We start from the raw sequence: 24,955 nt of genomic DNA, 5'->3' as shown, positions 1-24,955 counted from the left end.
TGCCAATGAAATATAAAAGTTATTGCTGGAAATCTTAAAATTAGACTTATGTCTACCAAATGTGTTACAAATATTTTTTTCCTAGTATATTGTTGCTTATTTAACTTTATGATGGAGTGTTTTTGAAAAAGGGTAATTATTAATTTCATATATTCATATTTATCCATCTTTTCCATTATGGCTTATGGATTTTATGTATCAGTTTTTCTAACTGGCCTTCTCTACTCAGAGATTAGAAATATATCTACCTATACTTCTAAAACTTTTGTTTTCATTTTTTAATGCTCAAATCTTTGATCTACTTTGTTTGATTGATTACTTATTTGTTTTCAAAAGACTTTTGACAGCCTGAGTACTAGAGAGTACTACTTACCTAAACATTCCTATATATCATGCTTTACTTTATCCCTTTAGAAACAAGAATTTAGAATTTGGGTATTAAAATGATTCAAGTTAAAAACAAGAAATGTCAGTATATAAATCATGTCATAACCTGCCTGGAAGGTAGTGAAGGTAAGAAAGAATAAGCCATGCAACATAATGTGCTATGTAATCTCTCTATTTTTAAAAGGCATGTTGAGGAAATCACAAAATCCCTTGAAACCAATATTATCAGGGAGCCTGATGCGGGGCTCGATCCCTGGGATCATGACTTGAGCCAAAGGCAGACGCTGAACGACTGAGCCACCCAGGCGCCCCTAAATATGACTTAATAACAAAGGACTGAGCTCTAGCACAGTGAAAGAGATATAGCAAGAAATCCAAAAAAATCTAATGAAAAAAATCTTTATATCACAGCGTTTATTAGACTCAGCCTACAAAAGAGTTGACTAAATGCTTGGAGATCTGAGTCTAAATTATCTTAGTAATGGATTGGCCTTGACTTTCACGTATCAGCTGGTATAGAAATAAGTATCAACTTTGCAGACACAGACAACCAAAATTATCTTTTTCACTGGGTACACACTTTCCCAGCACCGAGTTTAGTGTCTGGCAACATAACAGACCCTCAATTTACCTCTACTGGAGGAATGAATTCAACAAACATACGAAAACTATTTCCTGCATTTAATAAATAATTTGCCTATCAGAACCCAGGGAAAACAAGGGGATGAGTTTAATTACAAAGTATGGCACAAAGTAGCCTCTCAATAAATTATTATTATGAAAAATAATTGCACAAAAAGATTCACATAACCAAAATACAACTACTAACACTGGTGAGAATTCTAATTGTACAGTAGGTTTTCAAAATTTTTTTTCTTTATGAATGACCGGAGAAGTTTTCAACACACCTAAATATCTAACAAAAAATATAACTAGTCATATAATCTTAATTCCAACATCACATGCTTCATTAAACTTAGTTTCATCACTAAAGTTGGAGTAATAAACATATATTTCATTTTTTTTTAATTTTATTTTTAAGTAAACTCTACATCCAATGCGGGGCTTGAACACGACCTGGAGATCAAGAGTCGCATGCTCTACCGACTGATCCAGCCAGGTATCAACATATATTTCATTTAAATGCCCTAAATAATTTTTAACCCAAAACTGGCTTATAGGTTTAGTGAATATTTTTGGCTGCTACTGAAAAAGGAAATAGCTTTGAGATATATATACGTACGTCACACACAAATATAAATGTGTATGTATATATGTGTGTATATAGCATTACTTCTTCTCTTCTGGTATTCTACAGGTGGTGATAAATGTGCACATACACACACACTTGCAATATCCTGAACTGCAAATAGAACACATTCTTGAAACTCATAATCAAAATTAGTAAGAGTACGGTGAAGCTGGGTTCTAAATCAATGAATAAGACATAAATGTCACAAACTTAAAATTGTCCTTTGAAGCACCCTTGAAATTTCATTAGGAAAAGCTACATTAGGAAGCCAATGTCTTATCCTCAGTAGGTCCAATACATACAGCTTTTCTCCCCACATTGAAGTTAATCATGTTTTCTTCAGCTAAGCATTATGTGCATGTTGCTTGCTAGTAGGGAGCCATATGAAATAAAAAAAAAAAAAAACCTTTAATATTACAATCACATAGAGTTGGATGAGAAACACTTGGAATTGAGATTGTTTTCTTTTTATGCTTATTCTGAGTAATTCCAATGGGGTGCAATAGTACATGGACCCACTCAAACTTTCTTTTCTCCACCAAGTACATATAAATAAATTCCTGTAAGCTAAATGTGGGGGGAAAAAAATCAACTAATCTGTATGAAGCTACTATTTATGACCAGAGACTAATTAGCAAGATTCTTTTTCCCCAAACTGTACGTTTGACGCATTTCTATGTCAAATTAATTTAGTAGATCTGAGCAGTATTTTCTCAAAAAGTAGAATTTAAAAGAAAAATCAGAGTCCACGACGAACAGTTAGGGTAAACATTCTTTCTGAAATTCTAGGTATGTGTATGTGTGTATACTTACTACATTAACATGAAAAATGAATTTATTTTAGATTGTAATTTTTGAAAGGTTTGAAAAACAGGGCTAATACTATGTTTTTGGGTAATGTGATTTCTAGCTGAGTAAGGAGAAGAACAAATAAAAAAGGTCTAAAAGTGAACTTTTAATTATGCAAATGTTTTTTTAATAAAACAATTGGGAGTTCAATTATTATTTCTCCCAAGTTTCCCCAAGAGCAGGAGTGTGGTTTGACCACAGTTTTGAATGGGATACTGCCAATCTCATCTCACATTACTGGAATGCCTATGATCATCAAACAGTGTCAATATTACAAAAATCTCAAGAACCACCTCTAGCCTAATTATGACCATCTCTATTCTTACATCTGCTTAGAGCACTTTAATCATCTTCCTAGTCCATATATTTCCAAGGTCAGAAGGGCCGACACCGTATTTGAAACTACATTTTTAAAGAATAGGGAATGGATTTGGGGGATGGGGTCAGTGGGCTGTTTCCAACAGAGTGATTTCCCTAATCAAGTCAGTTATAAAAAGTATCTCAGCTCCTTAGCCAGCTATAACTATGGGATATATAAAGAAAGGGAAAGAGGAAAGTATAGAAGGTATGGGTAAATAGCATCTGAGATTAGGATTTGTCAAAGTAACAAAAGCCTTTATCAGGGGTTAACATCTTTATCCAAGGGTGAGGTGTGTAGATGACGAAATGCTTTAGTTCACTGGTGTCTCTTATTGGTCCTTTGCTCCTTATTCAGTGAAGATCAGAAAATGGGAAAATGAAAAAGAAGCAGTCACATATTATTTCCCCTACCTGTTTAAGCAAATGCATATTCAATTTGAACAAAATTGTCCTGTTTTTACAGCTTTGACTCAATCAGCAAGGACCTACTAAAGGGGCAAAAGAACCCAATAGAACAAACTATGCAAGAGAATCAATTTCATGAATTTTTACTAATCTAAACTGATGATACTGTTCATAAAGTTACCTTGGTTGTTAGCAGTTCCTAATTGGTTCTATCTTGAAGACAGAGTGATTAAAAGATTTATTGTTGAGTGAATCCCCTACATTTATATCGCCCAACCCTGTCTAAAGGTTCTGGTAAAATCAGAGAAGAGATGGTGGTAAGGATGCAAAACTAAAATGAAATCAAATCTCTTTGAACATGAGTGCAGCCAAGCCATCTTTAATAACTACAAATAACGGGCAAGTAAATTAACATAATTGATTTACTAAATGCTTCTCACTGGCAAGAAGACAGGAAAATGAAATTTCTCTCTCAAGGACTATAGAATTAGGATCGCTGGTTAATAAACATTAGGCATCATCTACTATGTGTGAAAGTTCCCGGCCTAAGACTCCCTAAAAATTATTGATCTGTGTTTACCACTTAAGTTTAACTTAGGTTGACTTATGAACAAGTGTGGACTTGAAAATTAAAAACAGGCTCCTTCATCGATAGGTTTTATTTTAATAGACGTGTTTCAACTTTCCTGTTCAGCGTATCAACTCGTGGACTGCACTCAACTCCTCTCCAAGTACCACTTAACAGTCACGACCGGGAACTTCGGCTTGGGGGTGGGGGCGGTGCGACCGCACGTTTTGGTGGGACCCAAGTGAAGAAACCAAAACCAGGGCGCCGAGGCGAACCCTGCCCGGCCTGTCCGGAGAGGGGCGGGAGCGCCAGGTCGGGGAGCCGGGCGCTGCCGCGTCCCCCCAGCACCAAGCAGCGGGCCGGGCTGGGTGTGGGAGCCAGGAGGGAGCGCCGCGGGGCGGAGATGGGTGGGTCCCGAACCCGCGCAGCGACGCAGCCTAAGGCAGAGGGAGAGGGGCGCGCCTCCCCACCGGCCCGGCCCCGGCCCCGGCCCCGCTGAGTAGGGGAAAGGCCGGCGGCCACCTCGATACCTGACACAGGGCCAGCTCCTCCTTTAGGCTGCTCAGCTCTTCCTCCAGCAGCTGCGTCCGGGTCACCATCGCCTCCTCTACCGAGATGCCCTCTAGCCGCTTGGACCCCTTGGGCGAGCTGAGGAGGGGAGCCTGAGCCGGAGCTGCCCGCCCTGGCCCTCGCCGGCCCCCTGACCCTTCTTCGCCCCGCCCGCATATATCGTTTTTGTCCACGACGCCCTCCCGCACTGCGCTCGCAAGACCCGAGGCCTCGCTGCGTACTGCGTGTACCACAGTTCCCCGCCCAACACGTGGGGACCAAGGGCCCAACTGTCGCGCTGGGGGCGGGGGGAGCGCTGAGGGCGGCGAGCGCGCCGCCATGGCCGCGGCTGCTAACGGGTCAAGTTCCCTTTTGGAAACTCCACCTCCCCTTCCCCATCCTGGCGAGCCCGGAGCTCCGAGCCACGCATGCGCGAGCCTTTTCCCGCCTTGGCGCGCGCGGTCTCGCGCTCGCGGATCCTGGCCTGCTTTCCGCGGGACGCGCGCCCGGCGCCGGCGCGGGAGTGCGCACGCGCCGTGGTCCAAGGGGCTCGGCCTGTCCCCGGCGCGCGCCACCCAGACAGGCGCTGTCCGAGTCTTCGGTTCCCAACGCCACGCCTGCCCGCCCACCTAAAGCCCTACCCGCCACTTAGCGCCTAGCTTACCTCCCACCTCCTACAGTCTTCCTTGACAAGCCCCTTGCCCCAAATGATCCTTAACTGTGAATTCCTCCGCCTTCAAGGCCGCTGCCAACTCGTTTGTCACGTTTCATTGACCGCCCTGGAGTGTTAGTTACACGGCTAATCCCTTCAGCGCTGTCGTAAGCTCCTTGAGGATCAGGGAATAAGTTTTACACTTAAGTGTTTTCTTCACACCCTTTAGCAAAACTGCTTTAGGTACAGCTGACATCCAGCAAGCTGACCGATGTCAGGGAGATGTGGAAAGCCTTGTGTTGAGCTGGGACTATCAGGCGGATTTCCCATTTGAATTACGATCCTTTGCGCACCCTTTGTCTTTTGTTTTGCAAGAGTCATGATTTCCTTTGAGTTTTTATGGCCGCTTCTTTATGCAATTGGCTGAATATCACAGCCAGTGTGACCCACACGGCCCCACAGTTTGGGTCCTTGGACTAATTTGAAATCAGTAATTCTGAGCTTAAATAAACAAGATCAGCTTTCTTTCTGCCGGCTCATCCTCTCTCTCCCTCCCTCTCTCCCTCTTGGTCTCCCTTTTTCCTTCCTTCCTTCCTTCCTTCCTTCCTTCCTTCCTTCCTTCCTTCCTTCCTTCCTTCCTTCCTTCCTTCCTTCTTTATAAACTTCAAATAGGCAATAACCATCTTTTTCTTGGCCATTTATAACAGGTCCTACTCGTGATGATTTTAGTAAAGGGATCCACACTGAGCTAGCACTAGAGTTCTACCAAAAGCTAGATTGCTTTCTTCTGCAGAAAGGGTTCCAGAACACAGAGAGATGAGGTGGGGGAAAGGAGAACTGTGGAAGTAGGGAGGTGACTACTTTAACTGATGACCTCTTCATTTAATCAAAATTACTGCTTTGTGCCAGAATTTAGTTAGCACATCAAAAGACACCCTCCCAATTAGAATCCTGCTAAGGCAGGATGAGTGGGCTTCCTTCCCACCAAAGGTAAACACCTCACAAAATTTATAAAAGGATTATGTTAGAAAAAGTACACAAAAGCCTGTCTTAGAAGTAACTCCCATACTGAACATTTATTACATGCTGGGTCCAGGACTAAATACTATTCATATATGTACTTACTCAATTCTTACATCATGGTGAAATAGATATTATTCCCACTTTACTCGTGAGAAAACTGAGACTTGAGAGATTACTGTACCCTGCCCAATGTCCCACATCTGGTATTAGAAAAGAAGAATATGGATCCACTTAACTCTAAAACCTTCTCTGATCCCTACCCTTACTCTGTACCTGTCACTTGAAATACAGCATTATGTCTGAGCTTCTGAGATTTCACTGGGTTTAAGATTGGGAATTCTAATCACATAATTCAAAAGGTGTCACAAAATCAATATGAATGCACATTCTTAATGGCTATTTGTTGTTCACTCAAAAAGGTATCATTTATCCAATTATAGAAAGATTCTTTTGAAAAACAGTGAAATCTCTTCTATTATATACAAGAATAAATATACATACTTGACTCAAAAGAATATCCTGAATCTATGACTAGGTAGACAATTTTTTTTCTTTTTTTCTTTTTGTGGTAAAGTACACATAACATAAAATGCACCCTTATAACCATTTAAAGGGGCTACAAATAAAATATCTTTAAGTATATTCACAGTGTTTGGCAACCATCACCACTATCTAGTTCCAGAATATTTTCACCCCCGCCAAACCAAAACCCCATATCCATTATTCACTCCCCATTTCCACTACCCATCTCACCCCTTAGCCTCCAGGTAACCACCAACCTGCATTCTGTCTCTGTGGATTTGCCCCTTCTGAATATTTCATACAAATGGAACCGTAACATGTGACCTTTTACATCTGGCTTCTTTCACTTAGCATTGTTCTCAAGTTTCATCCATTTTGTAGCATGTATTTACTTCATTTTCTTTTAGCCAAATAATAATCCTTTATACGGGTATACCACAATGTGTTTCTCCATTCATCCTCTGATGGATATTTGGGTTGTTTCCACCTTTTGCCTATTGTGACAGGAGCTGCTATGAACATTCACATATGGGTTATTGTCTAAACACCTATTCTCAATTATATTTTATATATATATATTTAGGAATGGAATCGCTGGGTCATATGGTAAGTCTATGTTTAACTTACTGAGGAACTACCAAACTGTTTTCCACAACGGCTGCACCATTTTACATTTCCACCAACAATGTATGAGAGTTTCAATTTTTCCACATCCTCACCAACACTTGTTATGCTCCCTTTTTTATGGCCATACTAGTGGGTCTGAAGTGGTATCTCAATATGACTTTGATTTACATTTCCCGAATGACTAATGACATTGATCACCTTTTTATGTGCTTTTTGGACATTTATCTTTTTTGAAGAAATGTCAATTCAAGTCTTTTGTCCATTTTTTAATTGCATTTTTTATTTATTGTTGAGTTATAAAAGTTCTTTACTTGGCAGACAATTTTTAAGCATAAAAAATTGCACATTTTCAGAAGGTACATAGGGATTTCTTTCTTGTATTATTTGTAAAATGACACAAACGTGAAATACTGAATATTAAATCTGTAACTCAGAAAGATAAGTTAGGGGCACCTGGGTGGCTCAGTTGGTTGGGCGTCTGCCTTCAGCTCAGGTCGTGGTCCTGGACTCCTGGGATCAAGCCCAGTGTTGGGCTCCCTGCTCGGCGGGGAGTCTGTTTCTCCCTCTCCCTCTGCTCCTCTCGCTCGCTCGCTCACTTTCTCCCTCAAATAAATAAATAAAATCTTAAAAAAAAAAAAAAAGAAACCATCAGGACAGTTTTTAAAAAAAAAGTTAAAGATCTATAATACTAACTGAATAAAAATGTCCAAAACAAACTACAAAGTCTCTCCTGTGCAATTCTTTGTGCAAATGTTTAAAAGTGATGATGTCTGTTCTCCAGAAATTAATAATAAAGCCTGCCAGGATGAAATATATTAGAATATAGAAACACATAATTCTCTCCATATCATCATTGTACAGTTGAAATATTGTGGAAAAAGAGGTAAATGTGCAAATTAGTACGGTATTTAAATGCATCTCTCATTTGAATTTTAAATACTTATTTCTAACTTCTATTTAAGAAGAGAAATGTATTAGCAGTTTCTCAGCCTTGATGGTTCTTTGTTTCCAGAAAGAATGCCAAATTTTAAGACATTTATTTCTCCTTTACAGATTTGGTATAATCTTTATTTGGTCAGAAGGATTTAATTATTAAATTTTAAACCACTATTAGGTACTGATAAGACCTTAAATATCATCGATTTTTTCATATCATTTTGAAATTTATTTCAATTTTTAGGGTTTTACTAAGTGAGTCAAATCAAGAATGACCTACTGCCCACCTCTTCAACGTTAAAATAGAAACCCACATGCTGAAAGTGCCAATGTGACCCTTGAGTCAGCAGCAGACATATCTTGTCAGTCTAATAGGGACAAATTGCAAGCCAGGAGTTAGTCAGAGAAAACCAAGAAAATTATTTTATGCTTACAATTACTATAATTTTGTTTGAGCGATTCCTGGCAACTATTGATTCCCTGATCAGTCTGAGAATACTCTAGGTCAAGAACATAGGTATCCAAGGATGACATCATCTCTTCCAGTTGTCCCATGTGCTTTTCACACAGTTCAAAAATGATGACCTTACAGAGCTATGACAACAGAATTTCATTTTTCATTTTCATCTTTAGTGATGATATAACAATTCAAAATTATTTAAATAACTGTCTTTTTTCCCTAATAATAGGCTTTTCTAAAATTATCTCCATCAAATCCTAACTCCTGTGGGTATTGTTCTGGGAACAAACAAACAAACAAACCAGGATGTGTTAGGTTTGAGTAACTTTCTCAGCTTACTTAGCTCAGCAAAATTTGGAATACAATCCCAAATTCCCTGAGGGGTTCAATTGATTTAATACAGAGGGTTGCAGAGTTTCAGCTTATTGTTTTAACATATGACCAAAGTGAGACAACATTCTACCTTTTTTGGCCTAATTTCCTGTATTGCAATTTCCTCCTCCCTAATATATGGGATGGCTCCTAAATGATGAAAGCTTAAAGGTGTCTTTTCCTATGTTAATAACTTTTGGAATGGAGGTAAGAATGGGAGCTGGTTGCCAATGGAGCCAACCACAGGATTAGAGGTTTAGACATTTCAGACTCTGATTCCCTTCTTGCTTGGCAAGGTGATCAGTCAGAGGCTCAACAGGAAGTCGATGGCAACTCATATGAAATACTTTGAGGAACAGTTAAAACAGAGGCGAATTACAAAGGTCAGGGTAGGATGGAGGGGAAGCCCAAGGGATAATACAATACCTCAAGGCTAATCAAAGGGTGGGAGAGGTTATCACCCTAAACCTGAAGAGATGAGAGGAATGGTCCAGTTAATGGTGCCAGGAGACAGAAAGAACTGTGTACAGAGTGTTGCCTGTTGAGAGGTACAGACCCAAGAGACAGGGAGCCAGGGGAACAATATTCAAACCTCACTGCTTTCCCTTATCCCATCTCCTATGTTCCCCACTGGGTGAACGCAACCAGTTCTTACAGGGCAGCCCAGCAGGACACAAAGCAGGGTAGAAAAATATCAAGAGACAGTCTGGAGGAGCAAACAGAAGGTGTCCAGCTCAAGAGTCCAATATAATCTAATAAGCAACAACAGGGACATAGTCTGACTAGCATTCTGTTTATAGCCAATATATGATTTAAAATAACAACTCTTGGGGAGCCTGGGTGGCTCAGTTGTTAAGCGTCTGCCTTCGGCTCAGGTCATGATCCCGGGGTCCTGGGATCGAGCCCCACATTGGGCTTCCTGGTCAGCAGGAAGCCTGCTTCTCCTTCCCCCACTCCCCCTGCTTGTGTTCCCTCTCTCGCTGTATCTCTCTGTCAAATAAATAAATCTTTAAAAATATATATAAATAAATAACAACTCTTATATTGTTCTCATGGCAGCTGGCTGGACATTACAACTTAAAAGTCCATAAAGAAGAAAAAGGTAAATCACATGTTATAAAGAGGAAACGGAATCCAGGCAAGAGTTAGGTAAAGAGTTCAGGGCTTGTGAACAGAAAAGCACCAAAGGGAATGCATCTACTTTCTTTATTGCCTTCACATTCTACATTAAAACTCAGTTTTCAGAAATTCTAGGCCAGTCTGTCTAATTCAACTAATATATAATCTCCCAAGATAATACTATTCAATTTGCATTTTGAATCTATTTTATATTTTATATTTTGCATCTCTTTTATCACTTTATCATTCTCACATTTCACACACATATGATTTATTTATGTCACTAAATGGATTGTAAAATCCTAGAAGGCAGAAAATGCCTGTTTTTTTCTGTACCCCATCTGTATACCTGTATTTCTGTATACCTATCACAATGACCTCAAATAGGAAGCACGTGAGAAATGTCTCTCAACTAGCTCCCTATAAGCCACAGAAACTCTTGCCCCCAGGAATTACTAGACATTCCTTCATTATATCACACATTAGTGGACATTGTTTTGCTATGAACAGGGAATATTTTTATGGATTATATACTATGAAAATTAATATCTGAGGTAAATAGATCACATGCATTCTAACTACTACTATTGGGGAAAATGAGATCGTTAAATCAGGGAGAAAATGGTTCCTAGTGCCACTAACATTTCTTTTTCCTAAGTGATGCTTCCTGATATAGCAAAATGCCATGGGAATTAAAGAAGGAAGAAAGGGAGAAAACGCAATCAATTCTGGGACCCCGTTGCCAGAACACTGTTATTCATCCTGTCATCTTTTCAACAAATACGTATTGAACACTACTAGTGATAGAGCAATGAACAGTCATTATCCCAGCTTTGTGGAGTTTATATTCTAGTAGAGAAAAACACGTCATAAACAAATAAATATACTTGTTAATTAGTGAAAAGTTATGTAAACAGAAATAAAGCAAGGGGGGAAGAGAAATGACAGTGGTTGGGTACCATTTTAGGTAGAATGGTCAGGAAAAGCATTTCTAATAAGGAGTGCTTCAGCAGATGATAATACTTCGATTAAATGGACAGCCCACCATGCACAATCTGGGAGACTATCCGACCACAGGGAAAGTGAAAGTATAAACAAAAAGCAAAAGCTTATGAGTGAAATCTGAATACCACAATTCCTCATAGATGGCCACATCTACACAAACTCTCTCCCATGAAGTATTTGTTATCCTGGAATCCCAAAGAAACCCATTCCCAAGTGAATGAAAGTATGTACATGGTCAGGGAACAAGTTTTGTGATCCACAGATAAACACCAAATTTCAAGTGGCTTTTACAAATCATTTGGTAAGGGCCACAAAGAAATGTTTTCTGTCTCTCCAGAAACATTTCTTGGAGAAATCCATTGAAATAGGATCATACTAAATGGCATTAATGAAAGAAGAAAGGAGGTGATCTGGAGGGAATAATAGTTACCCACAGATATCCCATGCTGGTTGTAGATTAATAATCAACTAAAGGAGATTTTCAAATAATGGTACTTAGGTTCCACCTCCAGAGACTCTGATTTAATGGATGTGGTGTGGGGACAAAGCATTGCTAATTTTTTGAAGTTCCCCAGATGAGACTAACATGAAGCCAGAACTGAGAATCACTGAGTTAAGCTGTTAAAAAACAGGCTAAGAATTACTTCTGAAATGCAACAGACATCTCACAACTATTCAAAGTGAGTCAGATTATGTATGGAGTACCAATATGTGCTAGAAGCTTACCACTGGTGACACAGACAAGAAAAGGCAAGCCCGTCCCAAGCTTCAGGAACTCAAATGGGGAAAGGCAACTGACAAAGAATTAAACAACTTTTTAAAAAACAAGATAGTGTGATAAGGGCTACAAAATAAACGAAAAGTGTGATAAGATAGAGAATATCTGGGTACGAGCTATTTTTGTTACATTGATTAAGAAAAGCCTCCCTGAAGAGTGGAATTTAAGCGGAAACCCTGAAAGATGAGAAAGAACTGACCGTTCAGAAAGTCTAAAGAGTGAATGGCAAGACAAAAGCCCTGAGATACAAAGTGGCTTGGTGTGTTCTAAATACAGAGGAGGCAAATATGACTGCACTTAGAGAAAGTGAAAGAAGATGTGGTGCAAGAAGAAGGAAGAAATTTGGATTTTATTCTAAAACTAATAGGAAACCATTGAAGGATTTTAAGCAGAGGAGAGATACGATTTCACTACATTACTGAAAGACCACTCTGCTATGGGGAGAATGGATTGTGAGGTTAGAAAAAGGGGAATTGAAACAGGACGACCAGTGCCAGCAAGAGATGATGGTGGCCTGCACCAAGTTATTTGCAAGGGGAAAAGTAGGATATGCTAGAATTAAGACATATTATAAAGATTGAGTCAACAGGATTTGCTGATGGATTGGATGTGGAACAAGAGGGAAAAGCAGGGATCTAGTCAGACTTTCAGTTTTGTGGATTAAATATCTGAATCTTTTGAGGTCCTGAAATGATTGTTGGAGGAACAGGTGTAGAAGCAAGGGATCAGAAGTTCTATTTGGGATTTACTGCATTTGAAATGCCTGGAAGATCTCCAGTTAATGGAAGATATCCATTGGGCAGGCAAACGAACATGCAAATCTGAAGTTCTCAGTGGAGGTTTTCAGCTCAAAAGATACATTTGGGAGTCATCAGCATGACTGGTATCATATGTAGAATTTATGAGTAGAAAGGAGTTAAGTAAATATGCCTGAGACACATGGTGTCCTGAAGGAAAGGCATTAAGGCTTCTTCTCCTTGGAGATTTGACATTATTTTAGATCTTGTGGATTGAGATGTTCTTGATTGAGGTCCAATGGTGAGAAAGGTCCCATCACAGAAGGAACAGTCTGGATTGGTAACTGCAGGCTCAATACTAGAACAAAAGTGTTTGTAGAGTAAGGGCCAGTTCCAACACAGCACATGGCTCATACTGAAGGTTCAACCTGACTCTTGTTGCTGAAGGTACGTTTGGGACAATGGCTGAGCAGATGAATGTAAACCAAAGAGCTGTCAAGGGTGGAAGTCCGTTGTAATTGCTCTTCGTCCAGCAAGAGCTAGAGAGTGTGGGGACCTCCTCCCAGATAGAGGATGAGGGTGGCCTGTGCAGAGTTCTGTCCTAGCAATGGTGCCATTTCCACTGCAGAGAAGAAAGCTGCATCAAACTGTGCAGGGTCCGTTCTCAACCACAGATGAGGCTGCAATGAAAGCAATGACCGGTGGAAATTGGAACCTTTCAAATCCCGAGGAGATTTGCCAGTCCTTCCCTTATCTGGCTGCTGGACTCCGAAAGAACGTCTCAGTCAGAGTTAGACTTTGAGCAACAAAAAAAAAAAGCCCCTTTTGGACTGGACACATTGCTCATTGAGCTGCTGGGGTCTTGAATATTTAATTTGCTTATTATAAGGATAAATGACCTTATTTGTACCTCAAACTAGTGAGGGGCTTCACACTAAATATATAAATATAGAAGTTTATGTTTATCCTTTTTAAAACTATTGAGGCAATATGATTTAGTAGGAGATAAGAGTTTAGATCTGAATTTGAAGCACGGGTTTATCACCTATGAATTATTTGACCTTGGGAACATTATCTACACTTAAAATGAGAATTAAAGTAAGTTTCATGATGCACCTGGGTGGCTCAGTCAGTTAAACGTCTGCCTTCAGTTTAGGTCATGATCCCGGGGTCCTGGGATCGAGCCCCGCGTCTGGCTCCCTGCTCAGCGGGGGTGTCTGCTTCTCCCGTGCCCTCTGCCCCTCCCCCTTGCTCATGTGTTCATGCTCTCTCTCTTTCACTCTCTCTCTCTCAAATAAATAAAATCTTAAAAAAATAAGTTTCATGAAGTAAAATGAGGATCAAGTGAAAAAACAAAGGTAAAGCACTAAATAGTACCCGTTTCATAGTAAAAGCTCAATAAGTGTTATCATTAACCCCTTATTAAGCATTATTAAGCTATTTACACTGTTTAAATTCACCTTGTTAGATTCACCCCATTGTTTTGAATTCATTTTGAATTCTACTCTGCTCAGCTTCATGCCAGCTGATAATTTGATAAATTGCATCACTTATGTCCTCATATAAATATTTTTAAAAATTTACAGAATGGAGCTTCTAGGTCATATTAATTTCTTCCTTTCCTGAATCCATATATGTAATCCCACCCAATTATAGTTCTTGATTGTGCATCTACGTATTTCATATGCCTTCATTTTATCTCCTTAACTACACTGCAATTTCTTGAGGGTAAGGATAAGATCTGAATCTTCTTTTTAATTGTCCTACCACATCTTGAACAGTATGAGGCATATAGGAACCAAAAATTACTTATTTATTTATTTATTTATTTATCTATCTATTTTAAATCTTTTATTTATTTATTCATGAGAGTCAGAGAGAGAGAGAGAGAGAGGCAGAGGCAGAGGGAGACGCAGGCTCCCCGCCTAGCAGGGAGCCCGATGCGGGACTTGATCCCAGGATCCTGGGATCATGACCTGAGCTGAAGGCAGACACTTAACCATCTGAGCCACCCAGGCGCCCTCTATTTATTTATTTTTAAAGATTTTATTTATTTAACAGAGAGAGACACAGTGAAAGAGGGAACACAAGCAGGGGGAGTGGGAGAGAGAGAAGCAGGCTTCCCGATGAGCAGAGAGCCCGATGTGGGGCTCGATTCCAGGACCCTGGGATCAAGACCTGAGCCGAAGGCAGACACTTAACGACTGAGCCACCATGCACCCCAAAAATTACATATTTATTTATATAAAGATGGTTTTGAGCAGATTTGCTTACAAATATTATTTTCTCCTTTTGGTTTAGTGGTCCCTAGAAATGTAATGCACATACACTTACAAAATCCTATCTGTGCACCATAATTTCTCTGTGAATCAGTTTCCTTTGAAAATACTAGACTAGACCAGGCAATCTCTAAAGTCCTTTTCTGGTCTAAAAATCCCTGATATTATTAAATAAAAATGACAGCACACCTCAAAATTTCCAAAGATAATGAATAATCCATTCATTCATTTATTCAACAAATACTTATTGAAGGCACACTATGTGCCAGACACTTATCTAGGTGCTGGGAAAATAGCAGTGAACAGAACATTGTCTCTAACCTCACAGAGACTTCATTCCAAAGGATTCACTTCATTAAAATCTTCACCAAGGAAACTTTGAAGTCAGAAGGTAGAAATAAACAGGCTATACATTAGGGTTTTAGCATCTAGAAAGAAATCTTCAACTATAATATTCTCTTTACGTTTTATTCAAAAAGAAAAAAACCCTGGTTCCTAGCCAGCCCATGTATTTCACATTCAATCATCAAGATATGAAAGTCAGAAATAGAGAAGATACCCTTCATTTACTCCACACATCAACATCTGTTCTTTTTTGTCTTGAAAGTATCTCCCATTACCCACCCCTCCCATCTATTCCTACTGTCCCTGCCTGGTTTAGACCTTCATTTATTCCAACCTAGATGAGTAAAACAGTCTCAGACTGGTCCCCCACCACTGAATAAAACAAGTCATTGCTTGACAAAGGATAGCTCTCATCATAGCACTCTGCTCTTCCAGAAGCCTGGAGGGATCCTTCCATTGCCTTTATAACAAAAACGAAATTCTCTGACCTGAGGTCAGGCCTTTTACTATCTGGCTTAAAACTGCCTTTTAAAATTATTTCCCTCTACTTTCGCTTACATACTCTATGCTCCAACCAAAATAAACCACATATTTTCCATCCCTTTCTTCCACCCCACACACCTCCTATTTCTGATCTCTGGGTTTTCTGTTCCTTCCATCTGGAATTTCTGCCCTTCCCCAGTAGATGCATGGCCACACCTAACTATCGGTAGCTTAAAGAGATAGTTATTTTCTCACTTAACAAGAAGCCCAGACTTAGGGAATCCACACAGCTCAACATCATCAAGAGCCCTGGCTCCTTCTAAATTCCTGCACTGTTGAACTAGCAAGTGTTTTTCATCTTCATGAAAACAAGAGTTGTTAAAAACTTCTGGAATTACATCGCCATGCCTCACTGGACAAAGAGGAGTGGAGGAAAAGGAAGCACCTGCGTCACGAAAGCTAAAACTTTCCCAAAATTCCCTGGAAGATTTTCATTGGCTAGACTGTACCACCTGGCCATGCCTAGGTGAAAGAGAGGTTGGAAGACAAGTTTTTTAACTGAGCATATCATCACTCCAAACAAACAAAGAGTTCTCTTAATAAGGAATATGGCGACAGTGGATCACAAGACACCCTTAGCAAGACAGCTTGAAGTATCCACCATAGTTGGCACCCAACAGTATCAAGCATACACAGTCAAATAGGTTTTACTGACAATGCTTGGAACTCACAGTGTTAGTATGGCTTTGCTTCCATCTTTTCAATTCTAAATAAACAACAAAACCAGGGGCCATCCTGACTTACAAAGGCACAGCTTACATGTGATCCTGGCCAGGACCTTGCTTTCCTGCTACTCCATTCCTTCTACTCATCCCACTTCACCAGATGGGAACAATGCCCCTCTGGTGCAGCGTTAATGATGCCTGGGAGGGAAGCAGAAGGAGATGTGAAAGAAGACTGGAGGGCTAGGATGGGGCATGACTATGTATGCCATACTTATAAACTATGGACTCTGGTTCTGTGGTGTTATATCATTACATTTTTATCAAACATTCAGAATTAGAAAAATATGAAATTCTTCTATTTTATTTTAATTTTTTAAAGATTTATTTGTTTATTTGAGAGAGAGTGTGCGCGCACCCACGCGGGGGGGGGCGGGGGGGGGGGCAGAGGGGAGAGAATCCCAAGCAGATGCCTGCAGAACAAGGAGCCTGTCACAGGGCTTGATCTCACAACCCTGAGACCACAACCTGAGCCAAAACCAAGAGTCTGACGCTTAACTGACTGAGCCACCCAGGTGCCCCTAAATTCTTCTATTTTATACCAAATTCTAGTGTCACTCCTAACAGATACTGAGTGTATCTGTTCTCTTGCCTTGTCTCATATTTGAGAAGCTAGGTTCCTACTGTTGAGATGGAACTCAAGAATGATTTCAATTTGTATAAACTATATTTTTATTGTAGTATAATATATATAACATTTATCATTTTAACCATTTTTCTATGTACACTTTAGTAGCATTTAAGTACATTCACAATGTGTTGCAGAATTATGCTTTCCCAGAACTTTCTCATCATCCCAAACAGAAACTCTGTACCCTCTAAACAATAAATTGTCCCCCTCCTCTCAGACTCTCTTTATGCTTTCTCTCTATGCATTTGCCCATTCTAGGTGCCTCGCATAAGTGGAATCATACAATATTTGTCCTTTTGTGTCTGATTTATCTTATTTAGCATAATATTTTCAAAGTTCATTCATGTTGTAGCATGTATCAGAATGTCAATGCTTTTTAATGCTGAACAATATTCCATTGTATGTATACACTACATTTTGTCTATCCATCACAATTGTTTGTTGTTTTTTTTAAAGATTTTATTTATTTATTTATTTGACAGAGAGACACAGCGAGAGAGGGAACACAAGCAGGAGGAGTGGCAGAGGGAGAAGCTGGCTTCCCGCTGAGCAGGGAGCCCTATGCGGGGCTCGATCCCAGGACCCTGGGATCTTGACCTGAGCCGAAGGCAGACGCTTAATGACTGAGCCACCCAAGCGCCCCAATCCATCACAATTGTTGATAGCAATTTAGGCTATTTCTACCTTATGGCTATTGTGAATAATGTTGCTATGAACATTGATATAAAAATAGATGTTTGAGTCTTTGCTTTTAATTATTTTGGGAGAAACTTTATCTTAAACAATGCTGAAGTTGTGGTTAAAATAAATCAAGTATGAAACTTTTATGGGGCAATCTCAAAAACTACCAATCACTTGTAACATATTTCTGGACAAAAATAAATTCTAAGTTTTAGATAACTAACAGAAAGAAATCCCTGGTAATTAACATATTGTAAGCTGGCAACATGGTATCTCCTATCTAAGAATTTTAAATTTATCTACAAACCTAAATATAGCTCATTTACATATTTTAGTTCTTTGGCTCTCCAGAACAAGAAGAATGAGGCAACAGATATGATTCTGGGCTAAGCAGTGTCATGGGGAACTGAGTCGCTGTTAACCAGTCCCCTGTTAACAAAAATGAAATGAAGCTGGGGTCAAGAGTTGGGGCCTATGTTTCTCATGATTCCTTCCACCTGCTGTCTCCCTGGAAACAGATGCTAAAGATTCTTATAATCAAAGATTCCCAGAGCAGTATACAAATATAAATAATGTGGATGCAATGCTCAGGGTGAGCCGAGAAATTTGAGGAGCTTGAAGGCTATGAACATTTTAATTTTTGGAGGCTTTACTCTGAATCACATCAAACATATAAAAGGCATCCATGTCCCATATTAAATATGTTTGACATAGCTAGAAAAGAGTTGAGATGAAGCTGAGTGGTTGGTACTACTTTTGTAGACAAACATCTATTGATTCTTATTTTCCCATTTTATTTTTGTATTTTGAAGCCAATAAATTATTTTTCAGATCTCAAATATTTTCACTGGCCCTTAAAAATGCATAGGCCATAACCATATAGATAACTTGCTCTGTAGTGAGTCCTGATCTCAAAATAATTCTCATTTGCACACTTACTTCTAACAATACAGCTCTGACCATAACTAATTTTTGGACACTAATGCACTGGCCAGAAGAACAAGCAAACAGAAAAAAAAAAATACTGTCTCTATAATTTCTGGGTATGAAATAAAACCATGTTGGTAATCAGAAGTTTCTAGAATTGAGAGTCACAACCTTTCCGAAATAAGCTACAAAATTCCTGACTCCAATCAGCTTCTTGAAAAAGGAAAATGCAGTACTAAAAATCAAGCATTGAAACAAATAACCTCTCCCTACTCCCACATGACCACAAGTAAAGACTCTGTGATTAACAAAGTCTTCTGTTAAAATTCAAAGCTAACTCCTCTCTTAAATTTCTTAAGCATCCACTGTGAATTACTTTAATAGCATAATAAAATTACTTTCTACCTAATACGGAATTGTGGCTTCCAGTTGGATATTCCCTTGAATGCTGGAGATGTATTTATTTTGTGATTAGCCTTCCATGACTCCAAGCCTTGGCATGACCAGTTCCTACCTTCCTGGAAGATTGTTCTACCACTTTTTAAACTAATAAATGCCTACCCAGCCTCCAAAGCCCAATTTAAATATTAGTGTCTCCACAGCCCTGTGCTGGCTCCCAGAGGCTCCCAGAGTCATGCCCTTTTCTCTGTTCCCACAGGACTTACCACATTTTATTTATTTGTTAACATGTTGGCTGCCTGCCACTAGACTTTCAACTTCTGCAGAGCAGAGCCCAAACATCTAGCACAGTTAATTTTATAAAGCACATGATTATTTTTGTCTACTATGCATGCGCTATGCTTTGCTAAGGGTGGCAATTATTCTATTAATTCTACCCAGAAAATGAAGACCAAAAAACTGTTTGACCATCTGTTCTCTCTCTTTGTGACGAAACAACATATTTGAGTATGATTTCGACTAACTTTCTCATTCCTTCCTAACAGCTAATTGTTGGTCTTTCCACTGTCTTAAAGTTTCCATCACCTTGTGGAGATCATTATGATCAGACAATGTTTCAACCGTATCATAAAAAGCTGCTAACAAAGCCAAAAGTTTTTCCACTTTTAGATTTCTGGGACGGTGTTTTGGGAGAAGATGTAGTTAGGTGAGTGTAGCTATGTGAGAGCAAGAGTAAGTGGGGGAGAAGTTGATAGAGTGTTATTAGTCTTCTGAGGAAGCTGGTTTATGATGTTCAAAGATCACTCATTGTGTTGCTGATTTCTGAGGAAATAATCAACATTAACTTTCTATTATGGCCCTTCAGCTATAAAAATTAAGTAAATTTCATGCAAAGAATTTCCCTATTTAGATAGAAGAAAACTATTCATTGATGAAGATGAGAAAGACTTTCTAGTTTACTACTTCCAGTAAATCCCAGAATCACAAGTAATTACTCCCATCAGGTTCAACTACTATAATTATATTTGCGCCCTCTGCTGTACATGCATGAAATTACAGAAAACTATGTGATCGTTCAAGATTTGTCTACACATTCTTGGCGCGGGCATTTTCCAAAAGCAGGTCTTCAAGAGCATACTTATTTCATTTCAGCCAGGAGACTTTAACATGATGGTGAAATTTTCCCTCCTGTAATTATTGGCTAATCCAAACAGAATAATAAATAGTGCGTCAGACGTAGTCATTATAAGTTTATTATGCTAGGGAAAATATTAATTAAAAGTTCCTAAAATGGTTGAAATTACTTTATGATATGTCAATTATTTAAAAGCCAGCCTTTCTTCTATAATCACTGTACACTGATCATTTTCTCCTTGACTTTGCTTTTGTATATCCTCCTGTGTTTATTTAAATCAGAGTCAATTCTGAGACCCATAAACCTTTTTGCTGGCTTATGGCATTCAATAATTGTTTTCTATGACATTTATTTTGTGCCATTTGATTTGTTTCTATGCCCTAAATTAAAAATTTCTGCTTCTGTCTGAATCTTATTAACTGAAAATAATATTAGTAGGCTGAGGCCATAGCTGTAAGTGGTCCTCTGCCAACCACTTATCTTTTTGTTTATCTTTCGTTCCAGGTTATGAAATTTTAAGCATCACACTCACCTTTAAATAATCATCCACATCTTTAGAGCACCACACTCCATTCAGATTTACATGCTATATCTTAATTTTGTAAATTTTCTCCCTATGAATGAAGAAATATTTAAAATTTCATAGTTCAAAGCAGAAACAAGGATTTGTTTATACATGCTGATGTGGGTAATAAGCTGTGAGTCTGAAAAATGAGTGTTTTGAATTTATTTCTTTCTACCTTACAGCGAATTTTTCTCCCTCTAAATCCAGGTATTTAGTTCATATTTATAAGTTTGGTGCAGGTTTAGATGATGTGTAAATCTGTGTTATTAGCCAAATATTTTTCTTTACTTTTAAGAACTATCTTATGTTTAAGATATATGAATATATCTTAGGAAGTAAATTTAATACATTACTTTTCAAAGAAAAAGTATGACAAATATTTTTCAAAACTAGAAAAACCCATTTAAAATCACACTAAATTAAAATGTATAAATAGAACAACAATGAATGGTTTCAAATATTATTGGACTTTAAATTAATTTCCAAATTTCAGGGAAAATTAATCTTCAAGTGTAGCTCAATGGACAATGACAATCAAAAAGAAAAGGGGGCTAAGGTGAAAATAAGGAAAATAGTGTTGGAAATGTTTTATAATGGTATGTTCTATTATCCAGCTAAATGTTTTCCCTCTAAATATAATTTTCTGTTTTGGCTGCTTCAACCTAGATAAATATAACTAACTGGAAGGGAAAAACATCACAAATGCTGATAAATAATTTCTAGGTTTACTGCTTTTTATTTCAACACATTGAATTCAGTTTGACAGTAAGATACGTTCTATATTTAAACGTAGGAAACATGCATTTGGATATCAGCATATTATAATGAAGGAGTATTTGTATTTGGGGAGTTTAAAAATAAATTAAAATAGTTTGTTTTCACCAGGGAAGGGGGAATACCCTAATAAAATGCCATGTGTGACCTGATTACTTCCAACAGTGGTTTCACATAATAGCCAGGCAGCTCTTCCTACACCTACTCATACTCAGAGTTCACCTAGGATGAAAGTTTGTCCCTCGAAGTCTGAAAATTGATTCCAATCTCACAGGGAGACACTGCAGATGGCTGATATTCCAATTCCGAACTTTGTTTTGAAGAAAAATGCTTTCTGAGGCAGATACAGTCTGTATGTTGCTGAAAACAAATGACTGCTAAGAAATTTGAAACGTTAAACCCCATTGACGAAGTAAGCATATTTTTTCAAACAAAGACAAAAACTTATCCCTCTACACTTTCCTGGGAATGATGTGTTTTCATAGTCAATGCATGTGGAATAACTTGAGCAGGAATAACCTTAATAAGATACTTCAATTGTTATATAAAATGATGAAATAAATTGATTATTTTTCCAAAAAGGAAAAAATGATTACATAAGTCCTAATTCATATGTAAAGACAGATACAAATGACAAAGATATATTAAAACAGAGATAGCTAGCTGTTAAGTCAAACATCCACTCTCACCTTTTCTTTAGAAACGAATTTGGATGTACATGAAGTATGTGTATGTATGTGTATTTGGGTGTGCAAGCTAACAGACGACAATACACAGCTTTCCTTGAAAGTAGGTATTGTCATATGACTAAAATCAGCCAATAGGCGGATAATCAGGTTATTTGATAATCTAATAAAATTGGGTTCTTATTCTACGAGAAACCCCTTTTATATTAAAACACATAGATAGGCTAAAATCTAAATGACGGAAAAAGATTTATACCATGCAGTCACGAACCAAAAGAAAACTAGAATAGTCATATTAATATGAGAAAAAGTAGAATTCTTTCCCTTCCCCCCAGATTTATTGAAATATAACTGACAAATCAAATGGTACATAAAGTATACAATGTGATAATTTGATATGCATCTACATTGTGAATTATTTACCAGCATCAAGCTAATTAACATATCCATCACATCACATATGTTACTTTTGGAGTGTGTGGTGAGAATGCTTAAGATCTACTCTCTTACAAATTTCAAGTGTACAATACAGTGTTATTAACTATAGTCACCATGCAGTATATTAGAGCCTCATCTTATAACTGAAAGTTTGTACCCTTTGACCAACATTTCATTTCCCCCCATCCCTTATCCTCTGGCAAGCACCATTCTCTATTTCTATGAATTCCACATTTTTTTCTGTTTTTAGATTCCACATATAAGTGATACTATACAATATTTGTCTTTCTCTGTTTGTCTTATTTCACTTAGCAGAGTGCCCTCTGGTACATCCATATTGTTGCAAATGGTGAGATTTTTTTTTTTTTCCAAATGGTGGGATTTTCTTTTTTATGTCTGAATAATATTCCATTATAATGTGATATATGTATCACATTTTGTTTATCCATTCATCCATCCATGGACACTTAAATTGCTTCCACATCTTTACTATTGTGAATAATGTTGAAATGAACATGGGAGTACAGATTATCTCTTCAAGACCATGACTGCATTTCCTTTAGATATATATCCAGAAATGGGATTGTGGGATCATATGCTGATTTTATTTATAAACTTTTGAGTAATGTCCATACTGTTTTCCATAATGTCTGTACCAATTTATAATCCAACTAACAGTGCACAAGGGATCCCTTTTCTCCACATCCTCACCAATACTTGTTATCTCTTGTCTTGTTGATGACAGCCATCCTAACAGGAATGAGAGGATATCTCATGGTGGTTTTGACTTGCATTACCCTGATGATTACTAATGTTAAGCACCTTTTCATGTACCTGTTGGCCATCGTATGTCTTCTATGGAAAAATCCAGCTCCTTTGGCAATTTTTAAATTGGATTACTTGGGTTTGGTTTGGTTTTGCTTTTGACTATTGAGTTGTAACAGTTCTTTATATTTTTTAGTTATTAGCGCCTTATCAGACACATGGTTTGCAAATATTTTATCCGATTCAGTAGGTTGCTTTCTCACTTTGTTGTTTCCTTTGCTGTGCAGAGGCTTTTTAGTTTGGTTTAGTCACACTTGCTTATTTTGGCTTTGGCTGCCTTTTGGTGTCATATCCAAAAACTCATTGCGAAGACCAATGTCAAGAAAGATTTTTCCTGATTTTTCTTCTGGGGCTTTTACAGTTTCAGGTCCTACATTTAAGTCTTTGGTCTATTTTGAGTTTAATTTTTGTGAGCAGTGTAAGACAGAGGTCCAGTTTCATTCATTTCCATGTGGATATAGTTTTCCCAATACCACTTATTGAAGAGAGTATTCTTTCCCCATTGAGTGTTCATGGCACTCTTATCGAAGATTAGTTGCCCACATGTGTGTGGGTTTATTTCTGGAATTTCTATTCTATTCCATTGGTCTACGTGTCTGTTTTTATGCCAGTATATGCTGTTTTGATTACTATAGCTTTGTAATATAGTTTGAAATCTGAAAGCACGACACTTCCTGCTTTGTTCTTCTTGCTCAGGATTGGTTTGGCTATTCAGGATCTTTTGTGTGTCCATACAAATTTTAGAAGTGTTTTTTCTATTTCTGTGAAAAATGCTATTGAATTTTGATAGTGATTACTTTGAATCTATAGATTACTTTGGTAGTCTACAAACATTTTAACAACATAATTCTACTTTAAGAAAATGCAATATCTTTCTTTTTTGTGTGCCTTTTTCAATTTCTATCATTAATGTTTTATAGTTTTCAGTGTGCAGGTCTTTTACCTCCTTGGAAATTTATTCCTAAGTATTTTATTGTTTTTGATGATATTGTAAATAGGATTTTCTTACTTCCTCTTTAAGATAGTTCAGTGTTAGTGTGTAGAAATACAACTGAATTTTGCTTCACTGAACTAATTTACCAGTTTTTTATATAGAATTTTCTATATATAAGATTATGTAATCTGCAGAGAAAATTTTAATTCTTTCTTTCCTATTTGAGCCTTTTATTTCTTTTCTTGCCTAACTGCTCTAGCTAGTACTTCTAATATTGTGTTGAACAGAAATGTCAAGAGTGGGCATTCTTTTCTTGTTCCTAATCTTAGAGGAAAGTTTTCAACTTTTCACCATTGTGTATGATGTTAGCTGTGGGCTTTTCATATATGGTCTTTATTATGTTGAAATACATTCCTTCCATGCTTAATTTGTTGAGAGTTTTTAATGAAAGGATGTTGAATACTGCCCAA

General features: G+C 38.0%; 1 protein-coding gene across 7 annotated transcripts in view; it reads right to left on the bottom strand.

The window, feature by feature from the left end:
- Nucleotides 1-4,751, bottom strand: part of CNTLN (centlein) — a 300,088-nt gene extending 295,337 nt beyond the window's left edge. For 3 of the 7 annotated variants that reach the window (XM_064579710.1, XM_064579707.1, XM_064579708.1), the window contains exon 1: nucleotides 4,352-4,750. In XM_064579710.1, coding sequence (XP_064435780.1) covers nucleotides 4,352-4,711 — 360 coding nt within the window. In that variant the 5' untranslated portion in view covers nucleotides 4,712-4,750. Of the gene's footprint in view, nucleotides 1-4,351 lie in introns of all 7 variants that reach the window. The other 4 variants (XM_064579709.1, XM_064579711.1, XM_064579705.1 and 1 more) reach the window with 2 other exon arrangements.
- Between the last annotated feature and the right edge of the window lie 20,204 nt (nucleotides 4,752-24,955).

The sequence above is a fragment of the Mirounga angustirostris genome, unplaced genomic scaffold, assembly GCF_029215605.1.
Source record: "Mirounga angustirostris isolate CCGP_5_RB_7025 unplaced genomic scaffold, mMirAng1.0.hap1 SCAF_15, whole genome shotgun sequence".
NCBI classification, from domain to species: domain Eukaryota; kingdom Metazoa; phylum Chordata; class Mammalia; order Carnivora; family Phocidae; genus Mirounga; species Mirounga angustirostris.
The sequence above is the reverse complement of the archived record's forward strand: the minus strand, read 5'-3'. Positions and strand labels throughout refer to the sequence as shown.